General features: G+C 44.0%; 2 protein-coding genes across 6 annotated transcripts in view; one reads left to right on the top strand and one right to left on the bottom strand.

The window, feature by feature from the left end:
- The first annotated feature begins 3,460 nt into the window (after positions 1-3,460).
- SVOPL (SVOP like) lies at positions 3,461-23,861 on the top strand. 2 transcript variants are annotated; one of them, XM_069762834.1, is made up of 16 exons: positions 3,461-3,479; positions 10,907-11,014; positions 11,079-11,170; positions 11,288-11,386; positions 13,995-14,066; positions 14,153-14,277; positions 14,611-14,674; positions 19,236-19,361; positions 19,447-19,575; positions 19,791-19,864; positions 20,178-20,365; positions 20,557-20,668; positions 20,737-20,818; positions 20,978-21,067; positions 21,165-21,278; positions 23,741-23,861. In XM_069762834.1, the coding sequence occupies exons 2-16, from the start codon at positions 10,936-10,938 to the stop codon at positions 23,750-23,752; spliced, it is 1,458 nt and encodes a 485-aa protein (XP_069618935.1). In that variant the 5' UTR covers positions 3,461-3,479; positions 10,907-10,935; the 3' UTR covers positions 23,753-23,861. The 2 variants fall into 2 exon arrangements, with proteins under 2 accessions (XP_069618935.1, XP_069618936.1); XM_069762835.1 differs by lacking the exon at positions 3,461-3,479 and adding an exon at positions 3,493-3,536.
- The window catches only part of TRIM24 (tripartite motif containing 24), a 38,812-nt gene continuing 36,588 nt past the window's right edge, over positions 23,761-25,984 (bottom strand). For all 4 annotated transcript variants that reach the window (XM_069762830.1, XM_069762832.1, XM_069762831.1 and 1 more), the window contains one exon: positions 23,761-25,812. In XM_069762830.1, the coding sequence (XP_069618931.1) occupies positions 25,621-25,812 (192 nt within the window). In that variant the 3' untranslated portion in view covers positions 23,761-25,620. The remainder of the gene's footprint in view (positions 25,813-25,984) is intronic.

Raw genomic sequence — 25,984 nt, 5'->3', positions numbered from 1 at the left:
ATCCTCAGACTAATGGCCAAACCGAACGAACTAATCAGACTTTGGAGACATATCTGAGATGCTTTGTTTCTGCTGATCAGAATGATTGGGTGTAACATAGTAACATAGTAACATAGTTAGTAAGGCCGAAAAAAGACATTTGTCCATCCAGTTCAGCCTATATTCCGTCATAATAAATCCCCAGATCTACGTCCTTTTACAGAACCTAATAATTGTATGATACAATATTGTTCTGCTCCAGGAAGACATCCAGGCCTCTCATCCAGGGTGTCTTTCTTGCCTTTGGCTGAGCTCGCCCTTAATAATCGGGCCAGCTCGGCTACTTTAGTTTCTCCGTTTTTCTGTAATTCTGGTTTCCATCCTCGTTTCTCTTCAGGGCAGGTTGAGCCTTCGGACTGTCCTGGTGTGGATGCGGTGGTGGACAGGTTGCAGCAGATTTGGACTCATGTGGTGGACAATTTGACATTGTCCCAGGAGAAGGCTCAACGTTTCGCTAACCGCTCGCGTTGTGTTGGTCCCCGACTTCGTGTTGGGGATTTGGTTTGGTTGTCATCTCGTCACGTTCCTATGAAGGTTTCCTCTCCTAAGTTTAAGCCTTGTTTCATTGGGCCATATAAGATTTCTGAAGTTCTTAATCCTGTGTCATTTCGTTTGACCCTTCCAGCTTCTTTTGCCATCCATAATGTGTTCCATAGGTCATTGTTGCGGAGATACGTGGCGCCTATGGTTCCCTCCGTTGATCCTCCTGCCCCGGTGTTGGTTGAGGGGGAGTTGGAGTATGTGGTGGAGAAGATTTGGGATTCTCGTGTTTCGAGATGGAAACTCCAGTACCTGGTCAAGTGGAAGGGTTATGGTCAGGAAGATAATTCATGGGTTTTTGCCTCTGATGTTCATGCTGCCGATCTTGTTCATGCTTTTCATTTGGCTCATCCTGATCGGCCTGGGGGCTCTGGTGAGGGTTCGGTGACCCCTCCTCAAGGGGGGGTACTGTTGTGAATTCTGTTGTCGAACTCCCTCCTGTGGAAGCTGCTGCTTCTGAGGTTCCTTACACAGGTGACGTGGGTTGTCCTTTGGTTGGCTGCTCTATTTAACTCCTCTCAGATCGTTACTCCATGCCAGCTGTCAATGTTTTTGCATTTGTTCAGTTCGCTCCTGGATCTCTCTGGTTACCTGCCTTCTCCTGCAGAAGCTAAGTTCCTGATAGTCATTATTTGTTCACTGTTTTCTTGTCCAGCTGGTTTTCATGATTTTCTCTTGCTAGCTGGAAGCTCTGGGATGCAGAGTGGTCCTTCCACACCGTGAGTCGGTGCGGAGGTCTTTTTTGCACACTCTGCGTGGTCTTTTTTAGGTTTTTGTGCTGATCGCAAAGTTACCTTTCCTATCCTCTGTCTATTTAGTAAGTCTGGCCTCCCTTTGCTGAAACCTGTTTCATCTCTGCGTTTGTGACTTTCATCTTTACTCACAATCAATATATGTGGGGGGCTTCCTTTACCTTTGGGGAATTTCTCTGAGGCAAGGTAGGCTTTATTTTCTATCTCTAGGGCTAGATAGTTCTTAGGCTGTGACGAGGCGCCTAGGTCTGGTCAGGAGCGCTCCACGGCTATTTTTAGTGTGTGTGATAGGATTAGGGCTTGCGGTCAGCAGAGCTCCCACATCCCAGAGCTCGTCCTGTATGAGGTTTAACTATCAGGTCATTCCGGGTGCTCCTAACCACCAGGTCATAACATCCCCCTAGTGGTGGCTGCAGACAGGATCTTATCATCTATCTCTGTATACAGGGAGCTCCCCCTAGTGGTGGCTGCAGACAGGATCTTATCATGTATCTCTGTGTACAGGGAGCTCCCCCTAGTGGTGGCTGCAGACAGGATCTTATCATGTATCTCTGTATACAAGGAGCTCCCCCTAGTGGTGGCTGCAGACAGGATCTTATCATGTATCTCTGTATACAGGGAGCTCCCCCTAGTGGTGGCTGCAGACAGGATCTTATCATGTATCTCTGTATACAGGGAGCTCCCCCTAGTGGTGGTGCAGACAGGATCTTATCATCTATCTCTGTATACAGGGAGCTCCCCCTAGTGGTGGCTGCAGACAGGATCTTATCATGTATCTCTGTATACAGGGAGCTCCCCCTAGTGGTGGCTGCAGACAGGACCTTATCATGTATCTCTGTATACAGGGAGCTCCCCCTAGTGGTGGCTGCAGACAGGATCTTATCACGTATCTCTGTATACAGGGAGCTCCCCCTAGTGGTGGCTGCAGACAGGATCTTATCATCTATCTCTGTATACAGGGAGCTCCCCCTAGTGGTGGCTGCAGACAGGATCTTATCATCTATCTCTGTATACAGGGAGCTCCCCCTAGTGGTGGCTGCAGACAGGATCTTATCATCTATCTCTGTATACAGGGAGCTCCCCCTAGTGGTGGCTGCAGACAGGATCTTATCATGTATCTCTGTATGCAGGGAGCTCCCCCTAGTGGTGACTGCAGACAGGATCTTATCGTGTATCTCTGTATACAGGGAGCTCCCCCTAGTGGTGGCTGCAGACAGGATCTTATCATGTATCTCTGTATACAGGGAGCTCCCTCTAGTGGTGGCTGCAGACAGGATCTTATCATGTATCTCTGTATACAGGGAGCTCCTTCTAGTGGTGGCTGCAGACAGGATCTTATCATCTATCTCTGTATACAGGGAGCTCCCCCTAGTGGTGGCTGCAGACAGGATCTTATCATCTATCTCTGTATACAGGGAGCTCCCCCTAGTGGTCGCTGTAGGCAGGTGATTTTATTACTGATGAGCTCCAGATTACATGAAGATAGAAGAATGATTGAAGTTTACATTCCTGATTCTTAGTTTCGGCCATGATGGTTTTCAGTCTCCAGGGTTATATGTCAGGTGACTGTTTTGCTCACGGATGGTGTTGATGTTTCTCCTGTTACCTGGGCAGTTTCTTTCTTTTCTGCAATCCGGCTCACATTCTTTTCTTGAGTCTTTATAATTTTGGCTGCAGATCACAATGATTTCATGAAGTCTGTGGATTTTTCTCGCAGACGATTTTACTCAATCGTTGGGCGGGAGACGGTGTAAGATATCACGGTGTCCGGTGACCAATATCCAGGACATTGAGCGACTAGAGGATCTGATTTCAGAACATTTGAATTAAAGCGACGACAAATGGAAACGATGTTTGTGTCGTGAATCTTAATGTTATATCGTTATGATGAGGACGTCAGAAGGGGGTTCACATATCTGGGCGAAAACAGAGAAAAGGAAAACTGCCCCAACCAAGTGTCAGCTCACGGGCTGCGGAATGTCATCGGCCACATTAGGCTCCTCCACAGTCAACTTTACTGTTCTCAGTGTTAAGTTTTAGATAATTTTCCTTTAAGAAGGTGAATGTCCCTAAGTTGGGGGTGCGGCCTCAGAGCAGATACCTGAGAAAACCTTCTACTCCACACGGACATCACAGAGGAGCCTGCAGGTAAGAAAGAAGCGACTCATATCTGATAGAAAGGCAGAATCGACTGGGAACATGCTGGTAAAAAAAGCAGTATTATAGGAGTCATATTCTTATATATAGGGGCAGTATTATAGTAGTTATATTCTTGTACATAGGAGCAGTATTATAGGAGTCATATTCTTATATATAGGGGCAGTATTACAGTAGTTATATTCTTGTACATAGGGGCAGTATTATAGTAGTTATATTCTTGTAGATAGGGGCAGTATTATAGTAGTTATATTCTTGTACATGGGAGTAGTATTATAGGAGTCATATTCTTATATATAGGGGCAGTATTATAGTAGTTATATTCTTGTATATAGGGGCAGTATTATAGTAGTTATATTCTTGTATATAGGAGCAGTATTATAGTAGTTATATTCTTGTACATAGGAGCAGTATTATAGTAGTTATATTCTTGTATATAGGAGCAGTATTATAGTAGTTATATTCTTGTACATAGGAGGCAGTATTATAGTAGTTATATTCTTGTATATAGTGGCAGTATTATAGTAGTTATATTCTTGTACATAGGGGCAGTATTATAGTAGTTATATTCTTATACATAGGAGCAGTATTATAGTAGTTATATTCTTGTACATAGGGGCAGTATTATAGTAGTTATATTCTAGTACATAGGAGCAGTATTATAGTAGATATATTCTTGTACATAGGAGCAGTATTATAGGAGTCATATTCTTATATATAGGAGCAGTATTATAGTAGTTATATTCTTATATATAGGGGCAGTATTATAGTAGTTGTATTATTGTACATACGGCCAGTATTATAGTAGTCATATTCTTATATATAGGGGCTGTATAATAGTAGTCATATTCTTGTATATAGGGGGCAGTATTATAGTAGTTATATTCTTGTACATAGGAGCAGTATTATAGGAGTCATATTCTTATATATAGGGGCAGTATTATAGTAGTTGTATTATTGTACATACGGCCAGTATTATAGTAGTCATATTCTTATATATAGGGGCTGTATAATAGTAGTCATATTCTTGTACATAGGGGGCAGTATTATAGTAGTTATATTCTTGTACATAGGGGGCAGTATTATAGTAGTTATATTCTTGTACATAGGGGCAGTATTATAGTAGTTATATTCTTGTACATAGGGGCAGTATTATAGTAGTTATATTCTTGTACATAGGGGCAGTATTATAGTAGTTATATTCTTGTACATAGGGGGCAGTATTATAGTAGTTATATTCTTGTACATAGGGGCAGTATTATAGTAGTTATATTCTTGTACATAGGAGCAGTATTATAGGAGTCATATTCTTATATATAGGAGCAGTATTATAGTAGTTATATTCTTATATATAGGGGCAGTATTATAGTAGTTGTATTATTGTACATACGGCCAGTATTATAGTAGTCATATTCTTATATATAGGGGCTGTATAATAGTAGTCATATTCTTGTATATAGGGGGCAGTATTATAGTAGTTATATTCTTGTACATAGGAGCAGTATTATAGGAGTCATATTCTTATATATAGGGGCAGTATTATAGTAGTTGTATTATTGTACATACGGCCAGTATTATAGTAGTCATATTCTTATATATAGGGGCTGTATAATAGTAGTCATATTCTTGTACATAGGGGGCAGTATTATAGTAGTTATATTCTTGTACATAGGGGGCAGTATTATAGTAGTTATATTCTTGTACATAGGGGCAGTATTATAGTAGTTATATTCTTGTACATAGGGGCAGTATTATAGTAGTTATATTCTTGTACATAGGAGCAGTATTATAGTAGTTATATTCTTGTACATAGGGGCAGTATTATAGTAGTTATATTCTTGTACATAGGGGCAGTATTATAGTAGTTATATTCTTGTATATAGGGGCAGTATTATAGTAGTTATATTCTTGTACATAGGAGCAGTATTATAGTAGTTATATTCTTGTATATAGGGGGCAGTATTATAGTAGTTATATTCTTGTACATTGGGGCAGTATTATAGTAGTTATATTCTTGTACATAGAAGCAGTATTATAGTAGTTATATTCTTGTACATAGGAGCAGTATTATAGTAGTTATATTCTTGTACATAGGGGCAGTATTATAGTAGTTATATTCTTGTACATAGGGGCAGTATTATAGTAGTTATATTCTTGTTTATAGGAGCAGTATTATAGTAGTTATATTCTTGTACATAGGAGCAGTATTATAGTAGTTATATTCTTGTACATAGGGGCAGTATTATAGTAGTTATATTCTTGTACATAGGAGCAGTATTATAGTAGTTATATTCTTGTACATAGGAGCAGTATTATAGTAGTTATATTCTTGTTTATAGGAGCAGTATTATAGTAGTTATATTCTTGTACATAGGAGCAGTATTATAGTAGTTATATTCTTGTACATAGGGGCAGTATTATAGTAGTTATATTCTTGTACATAGGGGCAGTATTATAGTAGTTATATTCTTGTTTATAGGAGCAGTATTATAGTAGTTATATTCTTGTACATAGGAGCAGTATTATAGTAGTTATATTCTTGTACATAGGGGCAGTATTATAGTAGTTATATTCTTGTACATAGGAGCAGTATTATAGTAGTTATATTCTTGTACATAGGGGCAGTATTATAGTAGTTATATTCTTGTTTATAGGAGCAGTATTATAGTAGTTATATTCTTGTACATAGGAGCAGTATTATAGTAGTTATATTCTTGTACATAGGGGCAGTATTATAGTAGTTATATTCTTGTACATAGGAGCAGTATTATAGTAGTTATATTCTTGTACATAGGGGCAGTATTATAGTAGTTATATCCTTGTACATAGGAGCAGTATTATAGTAGTTATATTCTTGTACATAGGAGCAGTATTATAGTAGTTATATTCTTGTACATAGGGGCAGTATTATAGTAGTTATATTCTTGTACATAGGGGCAGTATTATAGTAGTTATATTCTTGTTTATAGGAGCAGTATTATAGTAGTTATATTCTTGTACATAGGGGCAGTATTATAGTAGTTATATTCTTGTACATAGGAGCAGTATTATAGTAGTCATATTCTTATATATAGGGGCAGTATTATAGTAGTTATATTCTTATACAGTGGGGCAAAAAAGTATTTAGTCAGTCAGCAATAGTGCAAGTTCCACCACTTAAAAAGATGAGAGGCGTCTGTAATTTACATCATAGGTAGACCTCAACTATGGGAGACAAACTGAGAGAAAAAAATCCAGAAAATCACATTGTCTGTTTTTTAACATTTTATTTGCATATTATGGTGGAAAATAAGTATTTGGTCAGAAACAAACAATCCAGATTTCTGGCTCTCACAGACCTGTAACTTCTTCTTTAAGAGTCTCCTCTTTCCTCCACTCATTACCTGTAGTAATGGCACCTGTTTAAACTTGTTATCAGTATAAAAAGACTCCTGTGCACACCCTCAAACAGTCTGACTCCAAACTCCACTATGGTGAAGACCAAAGAGCTGTCAAAGGACACCAGAAACAAAATTGTAGCCCTGCACCAGGCTGGGAAGACTGAATCTGCAATAGCCAACCAGCTTGGAGTGAAGAAATCAACAGTGGGAGCAATAATTAGAAAATGGAAGACATACAAGACCACTGATAATCTCCCTCGATCTGGGGCTCCACGCAAAATCCCACCCCGTGGGGTCAGAATGATCACAAGAACGGTGAGCAAAAATCCCAGAACCACGCGGGGGGACCTAGTGAATGAACTGCAGAGAGCTGGGACCAATGTAACAAGGCCTACCATAAGTAACACACTATGCCACCATGGACTCAGATCCTGCAGTGCCAGACGTGTCCCACTGCTTAAGCCAGTACATGTCCGGGCCCGTCTGAAGTTTGCTAGAGAGCATTTGGATGATCCAGAGGAGTTTTGGGAGAATGTCCTATGGTCTGATGAAACCAAACTGGAACTGTTTGGTAGAAACACAACTTGTCGTGTTTGGAGGAAAAAGAATACTGAGTTGCATCCATCAAACACCATACCTACTGTAAAGCATGGTGGTGGAAACATCATTCTTTGGGGCTGTTTCTCTGCAAAGGGGCCAGGACGACTGATCCGGGTACATGAAAGAATGAATGGGGCCATGTATTGTGAGATTTTGAGTGCAAACCTCCTTCCATCAGCAAGGGCATTGAAGATGAAACGTGGCTGGGTCTTTCAACATGACAATGATCCAAAGCACACCGCCAGGGCAACGAAGGAGTGGCTTCGTAAGAAGCATTTCAAGGTCCTGGAGTGGCCTAGCCAGTCTCCAGATCTCAACCCTATAGAAAACCTTTGGAGGGAGTTGAAAGTCCGTGTTGCCAAGCGAAAAGCCAAAAACATCACTGCTCTAGAGGAGATCTGCATGGAGGAATGGGCCAACATACCAACAACAGTGTGTGGCAACCTTGTGAAGACTTACAGAAAACGTTTGACCTCTGTCATTGCCAACAAAGGATATATTACAAAGTATTGAGATGAAATTTTGTTTCTGACCAAATACTTATTTTCCACCATAATATGCAAACAAATTGTTAAAAAAACAGACAATGTGATTTTCTGGATTTTTTTCTCTCAGTTTGTCTCCCATAGTTGAGGTCTACCTATGATGTAAATTACAGACGCCTCTCATCTTTTTAAGTGGTGGAACTTGCACTATTGCTGACTGACTAAATACTTTTTTGCCCCACTGTATATAGGGGCAGTATTATAGTAGTTATATTCTTATATATAGGGGCAGTATTATAGTAGTTATATTCTTGTACATAGGAACAGTATTATAGTAGTTATATTCTTGTACATAGGGCAGTATTATAGTAGTTATATTCTTGTACATAGGGCAGTATTATAGTAGTTATATTCTTGTACATAGGGCAGTATTATAGTAGTTATATTCTTGTACATAGGAGCAGTATTATAGTAGTTATATTCTTGTACATAGGAGCAGTATTATAGTAGTTATATTCTTGTACATAGGAGCAGTATTATAGTAGTTATATTCTTGCACATAGGAGCAGTATTATAGTAGTTATATTGTTGTACATAGGGGCAGTATTTTAGTAGTTACATTCTCGTACATAGGAGCAGTATTATAGTAGTTATATTCTTATACATAGGAGCAGTATTATAGTAGTTATATTCTTGTACATAGGGGCAGTATTATAGTACTTATATTCTTGTACATAGGAGCAGTATTATAGTAGTTATATTCTTGTACATAGGGGCAGTATTATAGTAGTTTTATTCTTGTACATAGGGGCAGTATTATAGTAGTTATATTCTTGTACATAGGAGCAGTATTATAGTAGTCATATTCTTATATATAGGGGCAGTATTATAGTAGTTATATTCTTATATATAGGGGCAGTATTATAGTAGTCATATTCTTATATATAGGGGCAGTATTATAGTAGTTATATTCTTATATATAGGGGCAGTATTATTGTAGTTATATTCTTGTACATAGGAACAGTATTATAGTAGTTATATTCTTGTACATATAGTAGTTATATTCTTGTACATAGGGCAGTATTATAGTAGTTATATTCTTGTACATAGGGAGCAGTATTATAGTAGTTATATTCTTGTACATAGGAGCAGTATTAGAGTAGTTATATTCTTGTACATAGGAGCAGTATTATAGTAGTTATATTCTTGTACATAGGGCAGTATTATAGTAGTTATATTCTTGTACATAGGGCAGTATTATAGTAGTTATATTCTTGTACATAGGGCAGTATTATAGTAGTTATATTCTTGTACATAGGAGCAGTATTATAGTAGTTATATTCTTGTACATAGGAGCAGTATTATAGTAGTTATATTCTTGTACATAGGAGCAGTATTAGAGTAGTTATATTCTTGTACATAGGGGCAGTATTATAGTAGTTATATTCTTGTATATAGGAGCAGTATTATAGTAGTTATATTCTTGTACATAGGAGCAGTATTATAGTAGTTATATTCTTGTACATAGGGGCAGTATTATAGCAGTTATATTCTTGTACATAGGAGCAGTATTATAGCAGTTATATTCTTGTACATAGGGGCAGTATTATAGTAGTTATATTCTTGTACATAGGGCAGTATTATAGTAGTTATATTCTTGTACATAGGAGCAGTATTATAGTAGTTATATTCTTGTACATAGCAGCAGTATTATAGTAGTTATATTCTTGTACATAGGAGCAGTATTATAGTAGTTATATTCTTGTACATAGGAGCAGTATTATAGTAGTTATATTCTTGTACATAGGAGCAGTATTATAGTAGTTATATTCTTGTACATAGGGGCAGTATTATAGTAGTTATATTCTTGTACATAGGAGCAGTATTATAGTAGTTATATTCTTGTACATAGCAGCAGTATTATAGTAGTTATATTCTTGTACATAGGAGCAGTATTATAGTAGTTATATTCTTGTACATAGGAGCAGTATTATAGTAGTTATATTCTTGTACATAGCAGCAGTATTATAGTAGTTATATTCTTGTACATAGGAGCAGTATTATAGTAGTTATATTCTTGTACATAGGAGCAGTATTATAGTAGTTATATTCTTGTACATAGGAGCAGTATTATAGTAGTTATATTCTTGTACATAGGAGCAGTATTATAGTAGTTATATTCTTGTACATAGCAGCAGTATTATAGTAGTTATATTCTTGTACATAGGAGCAGTATTATAGTAGTTATATTCTTGTACATAGGAGCAGTATTATAGTAGTTATATTCTTGTACATAGGAGCAGTATTATAGTAGTTATATTCTTGTACATAGGGGCAGTATTATAGTAGTTATATTCTTGTACATAGGAGCAGTATTATAGTAGTTATATTCTTGTACATAGGGGCAGAATTATAGTAGTTATATTCTTGTACATAGGGGCAGTATTATAGTAGTTATATTCTTGTACATAGGAGCAGTATTATAGTAGTTATATTCTTATACATAGGAGCAGTATTATAGTAGTTATATTCTTGTACATAGGGGCAGTATTATAGTAGTTATATTCCTCCCTGTCCCCTCTGATTTGTGCTCTGTGGTTGTTGTGGACTTGCTTTTCTCGCTTCTTTGTGTCGCTTGCTCGGAGGCGGGGGGGGGTCACACATTGGGCCCTTTCTCTCTCGCTGTAATTTTCACTTTTGGTGTAAATTGCAGTTATTATCCGTCCGTCAATGGGAATGTTTGGTGTTTTTTCTGCAATCCGAATCCTTTGGAAAGCTCACAGATCAGATGTGGAGTTTATCTTCATCTTCCAATGATTTCTTGCATCAATTACAGCACATTCCTAACTCACATCCAGAGCTGTAATCATAATTCTACTGAAGTTTTTCTTTATGTTTCCACTGCTACATTAACACAAGTTGTGCATCTATTTTGTGCTTCATAAATTTATAGGTAAGAAAACTGCAGTCTCCCGACACAAGATGGAGCCTCAGCTGACGAAATATACCAGAACCGTACAGATGAAGGAGATGGCGCCGCGCGGGACAGAACCTGCGAAGGGTAAGTCCAGTCCTTTGAAATTATCACTGTATCGGTCTGGTTGATATCTGAGGCATTTCTTTAGACCAGAAGACGTATTCGGTGGAGGACGCGGTGGAGGCCATTGGGTTTGGTCGCTTCCATGTTATACTGTTCCTGATCATGGGGAGCGCAGGGGTGAGTACGATGGACGGAGCCTCCGATCACACGTCACTCCAGATCTACACGACTCCATCGTTATGTTCTATTGCCTCCCGTCCAACAGAAACCTCCAATCATCTCTCCTCCCGCCAGGTCGCCGAAGCCATGGAGGTTATGCTGATAGCCGTCATCTCACCATCCATTCGCTGTCAGTGGCATCTAGAAGACTGGAAGGTGGCGCTGGTCATTACGGTGAGAGCACAGGGTAGAGCAGATGTAGCATCCACCCAGAAGCAGAATAGTGAGTGCAGCTCTGAGGTATAATACTGGATGTAACTCAGGATCAGTAATGTAATGTATGTACACAGTGACTGCACCAGCAGAATAGTGAGTGCAGCTCTGGGGTATAATACAGGATGTAACTCAGGATCAGTAATGTAATGTATGTACACAGTGACTGCACCAGCAGAATAGTGAGTGCAGCTCTGGGGTATAATACAGGAGGTAACTCAGAATCAGTAATGTAATGTATGTACACAGTGACTGCACCAGCAGAATAGTGAGTGCAGCTCTGGAGTATAATACAGGATGTATCTCAGGATCAGTAATGTAATGTATGTACACAGTGACTGCACCAGCAGAATAGTGAGTGCAGCTCTGGGGTATAATACAGGAGGTAACTCAGGATCAGTAATGTAATGTATGTACACAGTGACTGCACCAGCAGAATAGTGAGTGCAGCTCTGGAGTATAATACAGGATGTAACTCAGGATCAGTAATGTAATGTATGTACACAGTGACTGCACCAGCAGAATAGTGAGTGCAGCTCTGGGGTATAATACAGGATGTAACTCAGGATCAGTAATGTAATGTATGTACACAGTGACTGCACCAGCAGAATAGTGAGTGCAGCTCTGGAGTATAATACAGGATGTAACTCAGGATCAGTAATGTAATGTATGTACACAGTGACTGCACCAGCAGAATAGTGAGTGCAGCTCTGGGGTATAATACAGGATGTAACTCAGGATCAGTAATGTAATGTATGTACACAGTGACTGCACCAGCAGAATAGTGAGTGCAGCTCTGGAGTATAATACAGGATGTAACTCAGGATCAGTAATGTAATGTATGTACACAGTGACTGCACCAGCAGAATAGTGAGTGCAGCTCTGGGGTATAATACAGGATGTAACTCAGGATCAGTAATGTAATGTATGTACACAGTGACTGCACCAGCAGAATAGTGAGTGCAGCTCTGGGGTATAATACAGGAGGTAACTCAAGATCAGTAATGTAATGTATGTACACAGTGACTGCACCAGCAGAATAGTGAGTGCAGCTCTGGAGTATAATACAGGATGTAACTCAGGATCAGTAATGTAATGTATGTACACAGTGACTGCACCAGCAGAATAGTGAGTGCAGCTCTGGGGTATAATACAGGATGTAACTCAGGATCAGTAATGTAATGTATGTACACAGTGACTGCACCAGCAGAATAGTGAGTGCAGCTCTGGAGTATAATACAGGATGTAACTCAGGATCAGTAATGTAATGTATGTACACAGTGACTGCACCAGCAGAATAGTGAGTGCAGCTCTGGAGTATAATACAGGATGTAACTCAGGATCAGTAATGTAATGTATGTACACAGTGACTGCACTAGCAGAATAGTGAGTGCAGCTCTGGGGTATAATACAGGAGGTAACTCAGGATCAGTAATGTAATGTATGTACACAGTGACTGCACCAGCAGAATAGTGAGTGCAGCTCTGGGGTATAATACAGGATGTAACTCAGGATCAGTAATGTAATGTATGTACACAGTGACTGCACCAGCAGAATAGTGAGTGCAGCTCTGGGGTATAATACAGGATGTAACTCAGGATCAGTAATGTAATGTATGTACACAGTGACTGCACCAGCAGAATAGTGAGTGCAGCTCTGGGGTATAATACAGGAGGTAACTCAGGATCAGTAATGTAATGTATGTACACAGTGACTGCACCAGCAGAATAGTGAGTGCAGCTCTGGGGTATAATACAGGATGTAACTCAGGATCAGTAATGTAATGTATGTACACAGTGACTGCACCAGCAGAATAGTGAGTGCAGCTCTGGGGTATAATACAGGAGGTAACTCAGGATCAGTAATGTATGTACACAGTGACTGCACCAGCAGAATAGTGAGTGCAGCTCTGGAGTATAATACAGGAGGTAACTCAGGATCAGTAATGTAATGTATGTACACAGTGACTGCACCAGCAGAATAGTGAGTGCAGCTCTGGGGTATAATACAGGAGGTAACTCAGGATCAGTAATGTAATGTATGTACACAGTGACTGCACCAGCAGAATAGTGAGTGCAGCTCTGGGGTATAATACAGGATGTAACTCAGGATCAGTAATGTAATGTATGTACACAGTGACTGCACCAGCAGAATAGTGAGTGCAGCTCTGGAGTATAATACAGGATGTAACTCAGGATCAGTAATGTAATGTATATACACAGTGACTGCACCAGCAGAATAGTGAGTGCAGCTCTGGGGTATAATACAGGATGTAACTCAGGATTAGTAATGTAATGTATGTACACAGTGACTGCACCAGCAGAATAGTGAGTGCAGCTCTGGAGTATAATACAGGATGTAACTCAGGATCAGTAATGTATGTACACAGTGACTGCACCAGCAGAATAGTGAGTGCAGCTCTGGAGTATAATACAGGAGGTAACTCAGGATCAGTAATGTAACGTATGTACACAGTGACTGCACCAGCAGAATAGTGAGTGCAGCACATTGTATATGGAGGTCATTCTTGGTATATTCAGGTTCGCTCCTGGTTTCCCGTGTTTTGCAGATGGTTTTCTTGGGGTACATGATCTTCAGTATAGTCCTGGGGCTTCTGGCGGACAGATACGGGCGTTTGAAGGTTGGTGACAGTGACGCCGTTTCCTACTTCTGCAGTCTCGGCAGCGGCCATTATGGATTTTACTCGCTGAACCTTTGGTCCTGCAGATGATGGTCATCTCCTTCCTGTGGGGGGCGTACTTCTCCTTGCTCACCTCCTTCTCTCCCTCGTACAGTTGGTTTGTTTTCTTTCGATTCTTGGTCGGATGTGGCGTCTCGGGACACGCACAAGGGTCAGTAATAGTCGAGATCTACACTTAAAGGAAAAGTCCTCCCCATCTGCCAGACAACTCTTCTTCCACATCAGGAACTTGTTGTCAGGCTTACATTATCTGCAGTTAGTCGACTCCACCCAGACGGAAGTTACGCATCATTGGAAACACAATAACAATATTTAAAGGGGCAACATCTAAATTATTGGAGTCTAACCACCCTGGGGGAGGCCTGACAGATTAACTGAGCTTCACCTTTGGTCGAAGCAGAAATTGCGGCACGGCCCGCCCCCCCCCTCGATCTGTTATACTAGGACATCCTCTTTAATAACGGGTTATTGTCTTTATTTTCAGCCTCATCATCAAAACTGAATTTTTGCCAAAGAATGTTCGAGGTTACTTGTTACCGCTCACACAGGTGAGACCTGGGGCAATCCAGCCCTTCCCCGGAGTCGGAACGAGATTGATACTTTGTATCTTTCCTCATTTCCCCGTAACCAGATTGATACTTTATTATTATTATTATTATTATTATTATTTATTATTATAGCACCATTTATTCCATGGCGCTTTACATGTGAGGAGGGGTATACATAATAAAACAAGTACAATAATCTTGAAAAATACAAGTCACAACTGGTACAGGAGGAAAGATACTTTGTATCTTTCCTCATCTCCTGCCCTTCCCAGACACCAGATTGATACTTTGTATCTTTCCTCATGTCCTGCCCTTCCCCATAGCCGGCACCAGATTGATACTTTGTATCTTTCCTCATTTCCCGCCCTTCCCCGGCACCAGATTGATACTTTGTATCTTTCCTCATTTCCCGCCCTTCCCCGGAGCCGGCACCAGATTGATACTTTGTATCTTTCCTCATTTCCCGCCCTTCCCCGGAGTTGGCACCAGATTGATACTTTGCATCTTTCTTCATTTCCTGCCCTTCCCCGGAGCCGGCACCAGATTGATACTTTGTATCTTTCCTCATTTCCTGCCCTTCCCCGGAGTCGGCACCAGATTGATACTTTGTATCTTTCCTCATTTCCTGCCCTTCCCCGGAGCCGGCACCAGATTGATACTTTGTATCTTTCCTCATTTCTCGCCCTTCCCCGGAGCCGGCACCAGATTGATGCTTTGTATCTTTCCTCATTTCCCGCCCTTCCCCGGAGTTGGCACCAGATTGATGCTTTGTATCTTTCCTCATTTCCCGCCCTTCCCCGGAGCCGGCACCAGATTGATACTTTGTATCTTTCCTCATTTCCCGCCCTTCCCCGGAGTCGGCAGCAGATTGATACTTTGTATCTTTCCTCATTTCCTGCCCTTCCCCGGCACCAGATTGATACTTTGTATCTTTCCTCATTTCCCGCCCTTCCCCGGAGTCGGCACCAGATTGATACTTTGTATCTTTCCTCATTTCCCGCCCTTCCCCGGAGCGGCACTAGATTGATACTTTGCATCTTTCTTCATTTCCTGCCCTTCCCCGGAGCCGGCACCAGATTGATACTTTGTATCTTTCCTCATTTCCCGCCCTTCCCCGGAGTCGGCAGCAGATTGATACTTTGCATCTTTCTTCATTTCCTGCCCTTCCCCGGAGTCGGCACCAGATTGATACTTTGTATGTTTCCTCATTTCCCGCCCTTCCCCGGCACCAGATTAATACTTTGTATCTTTCCTCATTTCCTGCCCTTTCTCGGAGTCGGCACCAGATTGAGTTTGTATCTTTCCTCATTTCCCACCCTTCCCTGCAGTCGGCACCAGATTGATACTTTGTATCTTTCCTCATTTCCCACCCTTCCCTGCAGTCGGCACCAGATTGATACTTTGTATCTTTCCTCATTTCCTGCCCTTCCCTGGAGTCGGCACCAGATTGATACTTTGTATCTTTCCTCATTTACCGCCCTTCCCCGGAGTCGGCACCAGATTGATACTTTGTATCTTTCCTCATTTCCTGCCCTTCCCGGAGTCGGCACCAGATTCAGTTTGTATCTTTCCTCATTTCCCACCCTTCCCTGCAGTCGGCACCAGATTGATACTTTGTATCTTTCCTCATTTCCTGCCCTTCCCTGGAGTCGGCACCAGATTGATACTTTGTATCTTTCCTCATTTACCGCCCTTCCCCGGAGTCGGCACCAGATTGATACTTTGTATCTTTCCTCATTTCCCGCCCTTCCTCAACACCAGATTGATACTTTGTGTCTTTCATCTTTTCCCGCCCTTCCCTGGAGCCGGCACCAGATTGATACTTTGCATCTTTCCTCATTTCCCACCCTTCCTCAACACCAGATTGATACTTTGTATCTTTCCTCATTTCCCGCCCTTCCCTGGAGCCGGCACCAGATTGATACTTTGTATCTTTCCTCATTTCCCGCCCTTCCCCGGAGTTGGCACCAGATTGATACTTTGTATCTTTCCTCATTTCCTGCCCTTCCCCGGAGCCGGCACCAGATTGATACTTTGTATGTTTCCTCATTTCCCGCCCTTCCCCGGAGTCAGCACCAGATTGATACTTTGTGTCTTTCCTCATTTCCTACCCTTCCCCGGCACCAGATTGATACTTTGTATCTTTCCTTATTTCCTGCACCAGATACTTTGTGTCTTTCCTCATTTCCTGCCCTTCCCTGGAGCCAGCACCAGATTGATACTTTGTATCTTTCCTTATTTCCTGCACCAGATACTTTGTGTCTTTCCTCATTTCCTGCCCTTCCCCGGCACCAGATTGATACTTTGTATCTTTCCTCATTTCCTGCCCTTCCCCGGAGTCGGCACCAGATTGATACTTTGTATCTTTCCTCATTTACCGCCCTTCCCCGGCACCAGATTGATACTTTGTATGTTTCCTCATTTCCCGCCCTTCCCCGGCACCAGATTAATACTTTGTATCTTTCCTCATTTCCTGCCCTTTCTCGGAGTCGGCACCAGATTGAGTTTGTATCTTTCCTCATTTCCCACCCTTCCCTGCAGTCGGCACCAGATTGATACTTTGTATCTTTCCTCATTTCCTGCCCTTCCCTGGAGTCGGCACCAGATTGATACTTTGTATCTTTCCTCATTTACCGCCCTTCCCCGGAGTCGGCACCAGATTGATACTTTGTATCTTTCCTCATTTCCTGCCCTTCCCGGAGTCGGCACCAGATTGAGTTTGTATCTTTCCTCATTTTCAAACCCTTCCCTGCAGTCGGCACCAGATTGATACTTTGTATCTTTCCTCATTTCCTGCCCTTCCCCGGAGTCGGCACCAGATTGATACTTTGTATCTTTCCTCATTTCCCGCCCTTCCTCAACACCAGATTGATACTTTGTGTCTTTCATCTTTTCCCGCCCTTCCCTGGAGCCGGCACCAGATTGATACTTTGCATCTTTCCTCATTTCCCACCCTTCCTCAACACCAGATTGATACTTTGTATCTTTCCTCATTTCCCGCCCTTCCCTGGAGCCGGCACCAGATTGATACTTTGTATCTTTCCTCATTTCCCGCCCTTCCCCGGAGTTGGCACCAGATTGATACTTTGTATCTTTCCTCATTTCTCGCCCTTCCCCAGAGCCGGCACCAGATTGATACTTTGTACCTTTCCTCATTTCCCACCCTTCCCCAACACCAGACTGATACTTTGTATCTTTCCTCATTTCCCGCCCTTCCCCGGAGTCGGCAAGATTGATACTTTGTATCTTTCCTCATTTCTCGCCCTTCCCCAGAGCCGGCACCAGATTGATACTTTGTACCTTTCCTCATTTCCCACCCTTCCCCAACACCAGACTGATACTTTGTATCTTTCCTCATTTCCCGCCCTTCCCCGGAGTCGGCAAGATTGATACTTTGTATCTTTCCTCATTTCCCACCCTTCCCCGGAGCTGGCACCAGATTCATACTTTGTATCTTTCCTCATTTCTCGCCCTTCCCCGGAGTTGGCACCAGATTGATACTTTGTATCTTTCCTCATTTCTCGCCCTTCCCCGGAGTTGGCACCAGATTAATACTTTGTATCTTTCCTCAATTCCTGCCCTTCCCCGGAGCCAGAACCAGATTGATACTTTGTACCTTTCATTTCCCACCCTTCCCCGGAGCCGGCACCAGATTGATACTTTGTATCTTTCCTCATTTCCCGCCCTTCCCCGGAGTCGGCACCAGATTGATACTTTGTATCTTTCCTCATTTCCCGCCCTTCCCCGGAGCCGGCACCAGATTGATACTTTGTATCTTTCCTCATTTCCCGCCCTTCCCCGGAGTTGGCACCAGATTGATACTTTGTATCTTTCCTCATTTCCCGCCCTTCCCCGGAGCCGGCACCAGATTGATACTTTGTATCTTTCCTCATTTCTCGCCCTTCCCCGCCACCAGATTGATACTTTGTATCTTTCCTCATTTCCCGCCCTTCCCCGGAGTTGGCACCAGATTGATACTTTGTATCTTTCCTCATTTCCCGCCCTTCCCCGGAGTCGGCACCAGATTGATGCTTTGTATCTTTCCTCATTTCTCGCCCTTCCCCGGAGCCGGCACCAGATTGATACTTTGTATCTTTCCTCATTTCTCGCCCTTCCCCGGAGTTGGCACCAGATTGATACTTTGTATCTTTCCTCATTTCCCGCCCTTCCCCGGAGCCGGCACCAGATTGATACTTTGTATCTTTCCTCATTTCCCGCCCTTCCCCGGAGTCGGCACCAGATTGATACTTTGTATCTTTCCTCATTTCCCGCCCTTCCCCGGAGTTGGCACCAGATTGATACTTTGTATCTTTCCTCATTTCCCGCCCTTCCCCGGAGTCGGCACCAGATTGATACTTTGCATCTTTCTTCATTTCCTGCCCTTCCCCGGAGCCGGCACCAGATTGATACTTTGTATCTTTCCTCATTTCCCGCCCTTCCCCGGAGTCGGCAGCAGATTGATACTTTGTATCTTTCCTCATTTCCTGCCCTTCCCCGGCACCAGATTGATACTTTGTATCTTTCCTCATTTCCTGCCCTTCTTCCGCTTCTCTGTTTTCAGCTCTTCTGGCTCGGCGGTTCGTTACTGATCATCGGTTTGGGGGCATTGGTCATCCCGACCATGGGTTGGCGCTGGCTCATACGTTTCGCCTCCATCCCCGCAATCATCCTCGTCCTCCTATTCAAAGTAAGAGTTTTTTTTTCTGGTCCTTGGTTCCTGTTCTGCTTCCCGGGGGGTGACTTGATTTGTGTTTCATTCTTTACTTGTGCAGTTTATTCCTGAGTCGGCGAGATTCAACCTTTCTGTGGGAAAAAAAGAGGCGGCGATGACGACATTGAGAAAAATCGCCAAGATGAATCGATCAAAGATGCCGGAGGGAACAATCGATGAACCGATGGCTGTAAGTTCCGCTCAGTTGATGACACATCGTAAGTCACATCCAGAGCTGCAATCACAATTCTGCCGATTACCCCAGCAGCAGAACTCATCTCCTACATGCACTGATGCAAAGCATTGTGGGAAGCATGTCAGCAGACAATGAAGCAGATGTGTGAATGCAGCTCTGGATGTGACTGGTGCAGAAAATACAACTCTGTATGATCCTCTCTCCTCCAGGAAAGAAATGGGAGTTTCTTTGATCTTGTGCACAGGAAATATTTGCGGACCACACTGCAGATCTGGGTGATCTGGTAAGTTCTGGTTTTGGGACAGAGGTGATAATATACTTGATAATGCACCCTGTCTTAAAGGGGTGTTTAACGTGGGTCTGACTTTAAGATGGGTCATCAGTGAGAGACCGGTCAAAGCCTGATCTTTCTCCAATCATCAGAAGAGGGTGCATTCTGGATCCTTCTTCACACAGCGCCATCCCAGTTTGTTTGGCCATGTTTGGTACTGCAGCTGAGCTGCAATACTCTACACGACCACATGGCTGGTAGAGGCGCTGTTGGTAGGGGATCCAGGGGTCGGATCATCATCATCCTTTTTGTCGTTTCTGCTCAGGTTGGGAATCGCTTTTGCGTACTACGGCGTGATCCTGGCCAGCACGGAGCTGCTGGAGAACAATCTGCACTGTGGGACGGGACGATCACCGATCATTGTAGAGGAGGGAAGTGGCCCCTGCTACTGCAACATGTTAAGTCCCTCTGATTACAACACCCTGATGATCAGCACGGTCGGAGAGATCGCCCGTAAGGATCCACTACGCCCTCAATACTCAGCAGAGTCTGCGGCACGGAAGTCTGAGAGGACATTTTACCAAAGTGACAGCAGGAAACGAGTCCACATTGGATGTGGTCTTTGAAGCTGTCGCCTTTAACCAGTTGATCATGTGATGGCTCTGGGGCGATCACTCGATCTCTAATCCCTTCTTCTTTTCCAGTGAACCCATTCAACATGTTGGGCATTAACTTAATTGGTCGGCGCTGGACTCTGGGCATCACAATGACGACCACTGGCTTGTTCTTCCTGCTGCTCATCATCTGCATGTCACGGTAAGATCCGGGACCTCGGGGGCCGGCCTTCCGGAATGTCAGCTCATGTGACTTGTCCCTCCCCCTAGGACCGGACTCATCGCCATTCTCTTCTGCCTCCGAGCTCTGGTGTCGGCCAACTTCAACACCATCTACATCTACACGGCAGAGGTGACTAAAAGAAGCAGATGAGGGCGATGTCACCACACGCTGATGTCACATGATTAGTCACTGACTAAAACCGACACAGGAAAATAAGTGTCAAACTGTAAAAAAAAACGTAGAGATCTGAAACAGGTTCTCAGTCTTCAGTGTTGTTTCCATCCGCAGGTCTATCCAACTGTGATGAGAGCGATCGGGATGGGGGTGGCCGGGTCACTGTGCCGTTTGGGAGCAATGGCCGCCCCATTTATAGCGCAAGTAAAAGACGCTCATCACAAACATCAGATGCGGTTACTTGTCAATTCCAAAAGTTCTTTAAAAAAAGTTCAGAATATTTTTCTTTAATCTTTCACAGGTCCTACTCAAAGCCTCCATCATCGGGGGGCTCTGCCTCTTTGCTGGTGTGTGTTTTATTTGCGCAATTTCGGCGTTTACACTGCCCATAGAGACCAAAGGCCGAGCGCTGCAGGTAAGAGGTAGGACTGAAACAAACCCCTCTAATCAGAAGCTCAGGTTTCTACTCAATTACTGCAGGTGGAGACTGCACAGGATGTTATCATGTATCTCTGTATACAGGGAGCTCCCCCTAGTGGTGGCTGCAGACAGGATCTTATCGTGTATCTCTGTGTACAGGGAGCTCCCCCTAGTGGTGGCTGCAGACAGGATCTTATCGTGTGTCTCTGTGTACAGGGAGCTCCCCCTAGTGGTGGCTGCAGACAGGATCTTATCGTGTCTCTGTGTACAGGGAGCTCCCCCTAGTGGTGACTGCAGACAGGATCTTATCGTGTGTCTCTGTGTACAGGGAGCTCCCCCTAGTGGTGACTGCAGACAGGATCTTATCGTGTATCTCTGTATACAGGGAGCTCCCACTAGTGGTGGCTGCAGACAGGATCTTATCGTGTATCTCTGTATACAGGGAGCTCCCACTAGTGGTGGCTGCAGACAGGATCTTATCGTGTATCTCTGTATACAGGGAGCTCCCCCTAGTGGTGGCTGCAGACAGGATCTTATCGTGTATTTCTGTATACAGGGAGCTCCCCCTAGTGGTGGCTGCAGACAGGATCTTATCGTGTATCTCTGTATACAGGGAGCTCCCCCTAGTGGTGGCTGCAGACAGGATCTTATCGTGTATCTCTGTATACAGGGAGCTCCCCCTAGTGGTGACTGCAGACAGGATCTTATCGTGTATCTCTGTATACAGGGAGCTCCCCCTAGTGGTGGCTGCAGACAGGATCTTATCATGTATCTCTGTGTACAGGGAGCTCCCCCTAGTGGTGGCTGCAGACAGGATCTTATCATGTATCTCTATATACAGGGAGCTCCCCCTAGTGGTGGCTGCAGACAGGATCTTATCATGTATCTCTGTATACAGGGAGCTCCCCCTAGTGGTGGCTGCAGACAGGATCTTATCATGTATCTCTGTATACAGGGAGCTCCCCCTAGTGGTGGCTGCAGACAGAATCTTATCATGTGTCTCTGTGTACAGGGAGCTCCCCCTAGTGGTGGCTGCAGACAGGATCTTATCATGTGTCTCTGTGTACAGGGAGCTCCCCCTAGTGTGGGCTGCAGACAGGATCTTATCATGTATCTCTATATACAGGGAGCTCCCCCTAGTGGTGGCTGCAGACAGGCTCTTATGTGTCTGTGTACAGGGAGCTCCCCCTAGTGGTGGCTGCAGACAGGATCTTATCATGCGTCTGTGTACAGGGAGCTCCCCGTAGTGGTGTCTGCAGACAGGATCTTATCATGCGTCTCTGTGTACAGGGAGCTCCCCCTAGTGGCGGCTGCAGACAGAATCTCATCATGTATCTCTATATACAGGGAGCTCCCCCTAGTGGCGGCTGCAGACAGAATCTCATCATGTATCTCTATATACAGGGAGCTCCCCCTAGTGGTGGCTGCAGACAGAATCTCATCATGTATCTCTATATACAGGGAGCTCCCCCTAGTGGTGACTGCAGACAGGATCTTATGTATCTATATACAGGGAGCTCCCCCTAGTGGTGACTGCAGGCAGGATCTTATCATGTATCTCTGTATACAGGGAGCTCCCCCAGTGGAGACTGCAGACAGGATCTTATCATGTATCTCTGTATACAGGGAGCTCCCCCTAGTGGTGACTGCAGGCAGGATCTTATCATGTATCTCTGTATACAGGGAGCTCCCTCTAGTGGTGGCTGCAGACAGGATCTTATCATGCGTCTCTGTGTACAGGGAGCTCCCCCTAGTGGTGGCTGCAGACAGGATCTTATCATATATCTCTGTATACAGGGAGCTCCCCCTAGTGGTGTCTGCAGACAGGATCTTATCATGTATCTCTGTATACAGGGAGCTCCCCCTAGTGGTGGCTGCAGACAGGATCTTATGTATCTCTGTATACAGGGAGCTCCCCCTAGTGGTGGCTGCAGACAGGTTATCATGTATCTCTGTATACAGGGAGCTCCCCCTAGTGGTGGCTGCAGACAGGGCCTTATCATGTATCTCTGTATACAGGGAGCTCCCCCTAGTGGTGGCTGCAGACAGGATCTTATCATGTATCTCTGTATACAGGGAGCTCCCCCTAGTGGTGTCTGCAGACAGGATCTTATCATGTATCTCTGTATACAGGGAGCTCCCCCTAGTGGTGGCTGCAGACAGGTTATCATGTCTCTCTGTATACAGGGAGCTCCCCCTAGTGGTGGCTGCAGACAGGATCTTATGTATCTCTGTATACAGGGAGCTCCCCCTAGTGGTGGCTTCAGACAGAATCTTATGTACCTCTGTATACAGGGAGCTCCCCCTAGTGGTGGCTGTAGGTCTTGACAATTATAGCACATAAATGCAATTTTCCCCATAGTCTTTGCTTACTTTTATACTGATTTTTCGGTAACCCTTCCTTATGTGCTCCTGATGAGTATTTGAACCGTTCCTTATTTGTTTTTTCCTCTGCAGCAAGTGAAGTGACTCCAGCGTAGAAGAGAAGATTTTATTACAACGGAGGAAGCAGATGTTAGTTCTCATCTTGTTAGTGACAGGCGAACAATGAAAAATAAAGTTTAAACTATTCAAAAAACATGTTCTCTTTTCTCAACATACAAATCTCTGGTGGAGGAGACGTTGAGGGGTGAGACCCAGAAATTAAATACTTAATAACAAAAATCGTCCTTCATTTGGAGAATCCCCTTCTGCTCTTAGTAGGAGAACCTGTGACTACAAGTGCCAGCATGCCCTGCTCTCTTGGTTTTACATCCCTCTCGCTTCCTCAGTTCACATGAGGAGCGGACGTCCTCTCTGCACTGTGGTGGTTTCTTATTTTGCACCTCAGGGGCGGGGAAATCACAATAATATCCCAAGAAATAACAGCGTCTGACTACATTTTTCCTTTTTTCTGGAGATGGGCATCACATTGGGCACCACTTATCTCCTCACATGTGAATAAGGGCGCAGATGGCTGCCGTCACGTTTATGGTCCGGCTCCCTGTCGATGAAGTTTTTGCTGTATCAAGAAAAGTTTTGCAACTTCCTGGTAAAAAAAAAAATCTTATGAGAAAAGGGTAAAGTTGGAAAAAACTTTTCTTGATACAATGGAGATGACGTAAGACTGGATGGTGCAGCACTGTAGGACGGGACACTACAGGCTGCCGCCCCCTGCGGGACACTACAGGCTGCCGCCCCCTGCGGGACACTACAGGCTGCCGCCCCCTGCGGGACACTACAGGCTGCCGCCCCCTGCGGGACACTACAGGCTGCCGCCCCCTGCGGGACACTACAGGCTGCCGCCCCCTGCGGGACACTACAGGCTGAGACACGGCCTGTAAAGACGTATTTCCAGCCTGCACCATCAGGCGACACTAATACGGACTCATCTGCCCCCATGCTGCAGTCTACAGCCAAGGGGCGCTCTCTCCATGACAAAACTCCGCAGCTTAAGTAACTTTATGGTTCATATTGCAGTCACATCCAGAGCTGCATTGACAATTCTGCTGAGCTGGTCGCAGCTCTGGATGTGACTAGAGTGGTCTAGATCTATGCAACCTTTTGTCTACGGCTTCACATCTCGCGGTTGTGACAGATCTGTCCCCTTAGCAAGATAAGAAATAAAAATCTCTGAACGACAAAATACGATCAAAGGGGGAAAAAAAAAATTAATGAGAAGTGAAGATAAATTAACATTCTTTGTTATAAACAGAAAAGTCTCATCCAGAAACGAAACGGAAAACGGAAACAAAACATAAAAGCCAAAAATCAGGAACAGAAACACAGGACCGCTAACGGAGGATGACCACTGCCCCCGTATACAGCATCAGCTACATAAATACAGCACCGTGCTTGGATTATACTCCAGAGCTGCACTCACCGTCCTGGAAATGTGGCCGACGCCACCAGCAGAACAGTGAGCGCAGCTCTGGGGTACAATACTGCATGGAGGTGATCGCTGATGGCCTGTGCACCGGTGATTGGACCGCTCATCGCTCATTTATTGATGAACGCGGTTCTGGTTCTGGATTTTTGACTTTGTATAAAAAAAAAAAATAAGAAAAGCAAAAATGATTGCAGGGCGTCTTCCTCGCCTCCAGTACACATTGGACTCTGAGCCGAGGTTCTTCGGACACCAAGGTTAATCTGAGCTGCTGCAGAACATCCTGGGAAGCAGCCGGGTTCGTCCATGAAGGAGCCAAGGTTGGGGTGGTGACTTGGGCGGCGTCCACCTTCTGGCGACATTTTCGGCTTTATCCCGGCCGGTGACGAGTCGTGGGCTCGCAGCCATTTCCAAAATATAGTTTTATTGAACAGCTAACATCTTATGTACACGGCACTCGCTACAAACCAAGTCATTTGAAAAAGACGCGCTCGTCCCCTTTGAAGCGCTTTTTCCGCGGTGTGACGAAATCTTCCGCCTCGTCGTCGCCGCCGTCAAACTCGTAAGAGAATTTGGGGAAACTCTTGTCTTGGTAAATGTTAGTGAGAAGCCCCTCGAAGTACGACTCCAGCTTGGTGCCGGCGGTGGCCACTTCCGAATCCGGCTGGGGAAGGAAGCGGAGAATACAGAGGGTTAGGAGCGCGTGCACACCTGGCGTCCGAGCCGCTCAGGAGCAGTCAGGTTTATTATGCTTCACTCTGGTCACAGCCAAAGCTTCACAGGGAAAGCTCAGCACTGAACCAGCAGGGGGCAGCGGTGCGCCCGGAGTGCAGCTC

The sequence above is a fragment of the Ranitomeya imitator genome, chromosome 4 (genome assembly GCF_032444005.1).
Source record: "Ranitomeya imitator isolate aRanImi1 chromosome 4, aRanImi1.pri, whole genome shotgun sequence".
NCBI lineage: Eukaryota > Metazoa > Chordata > Amphibia > Anura > Dendrobatidae > Ranitomeya > Ranitomeya imitator.
This window is presented reverse-complemented; position numbering and strand designations above follow the sequence as displayed.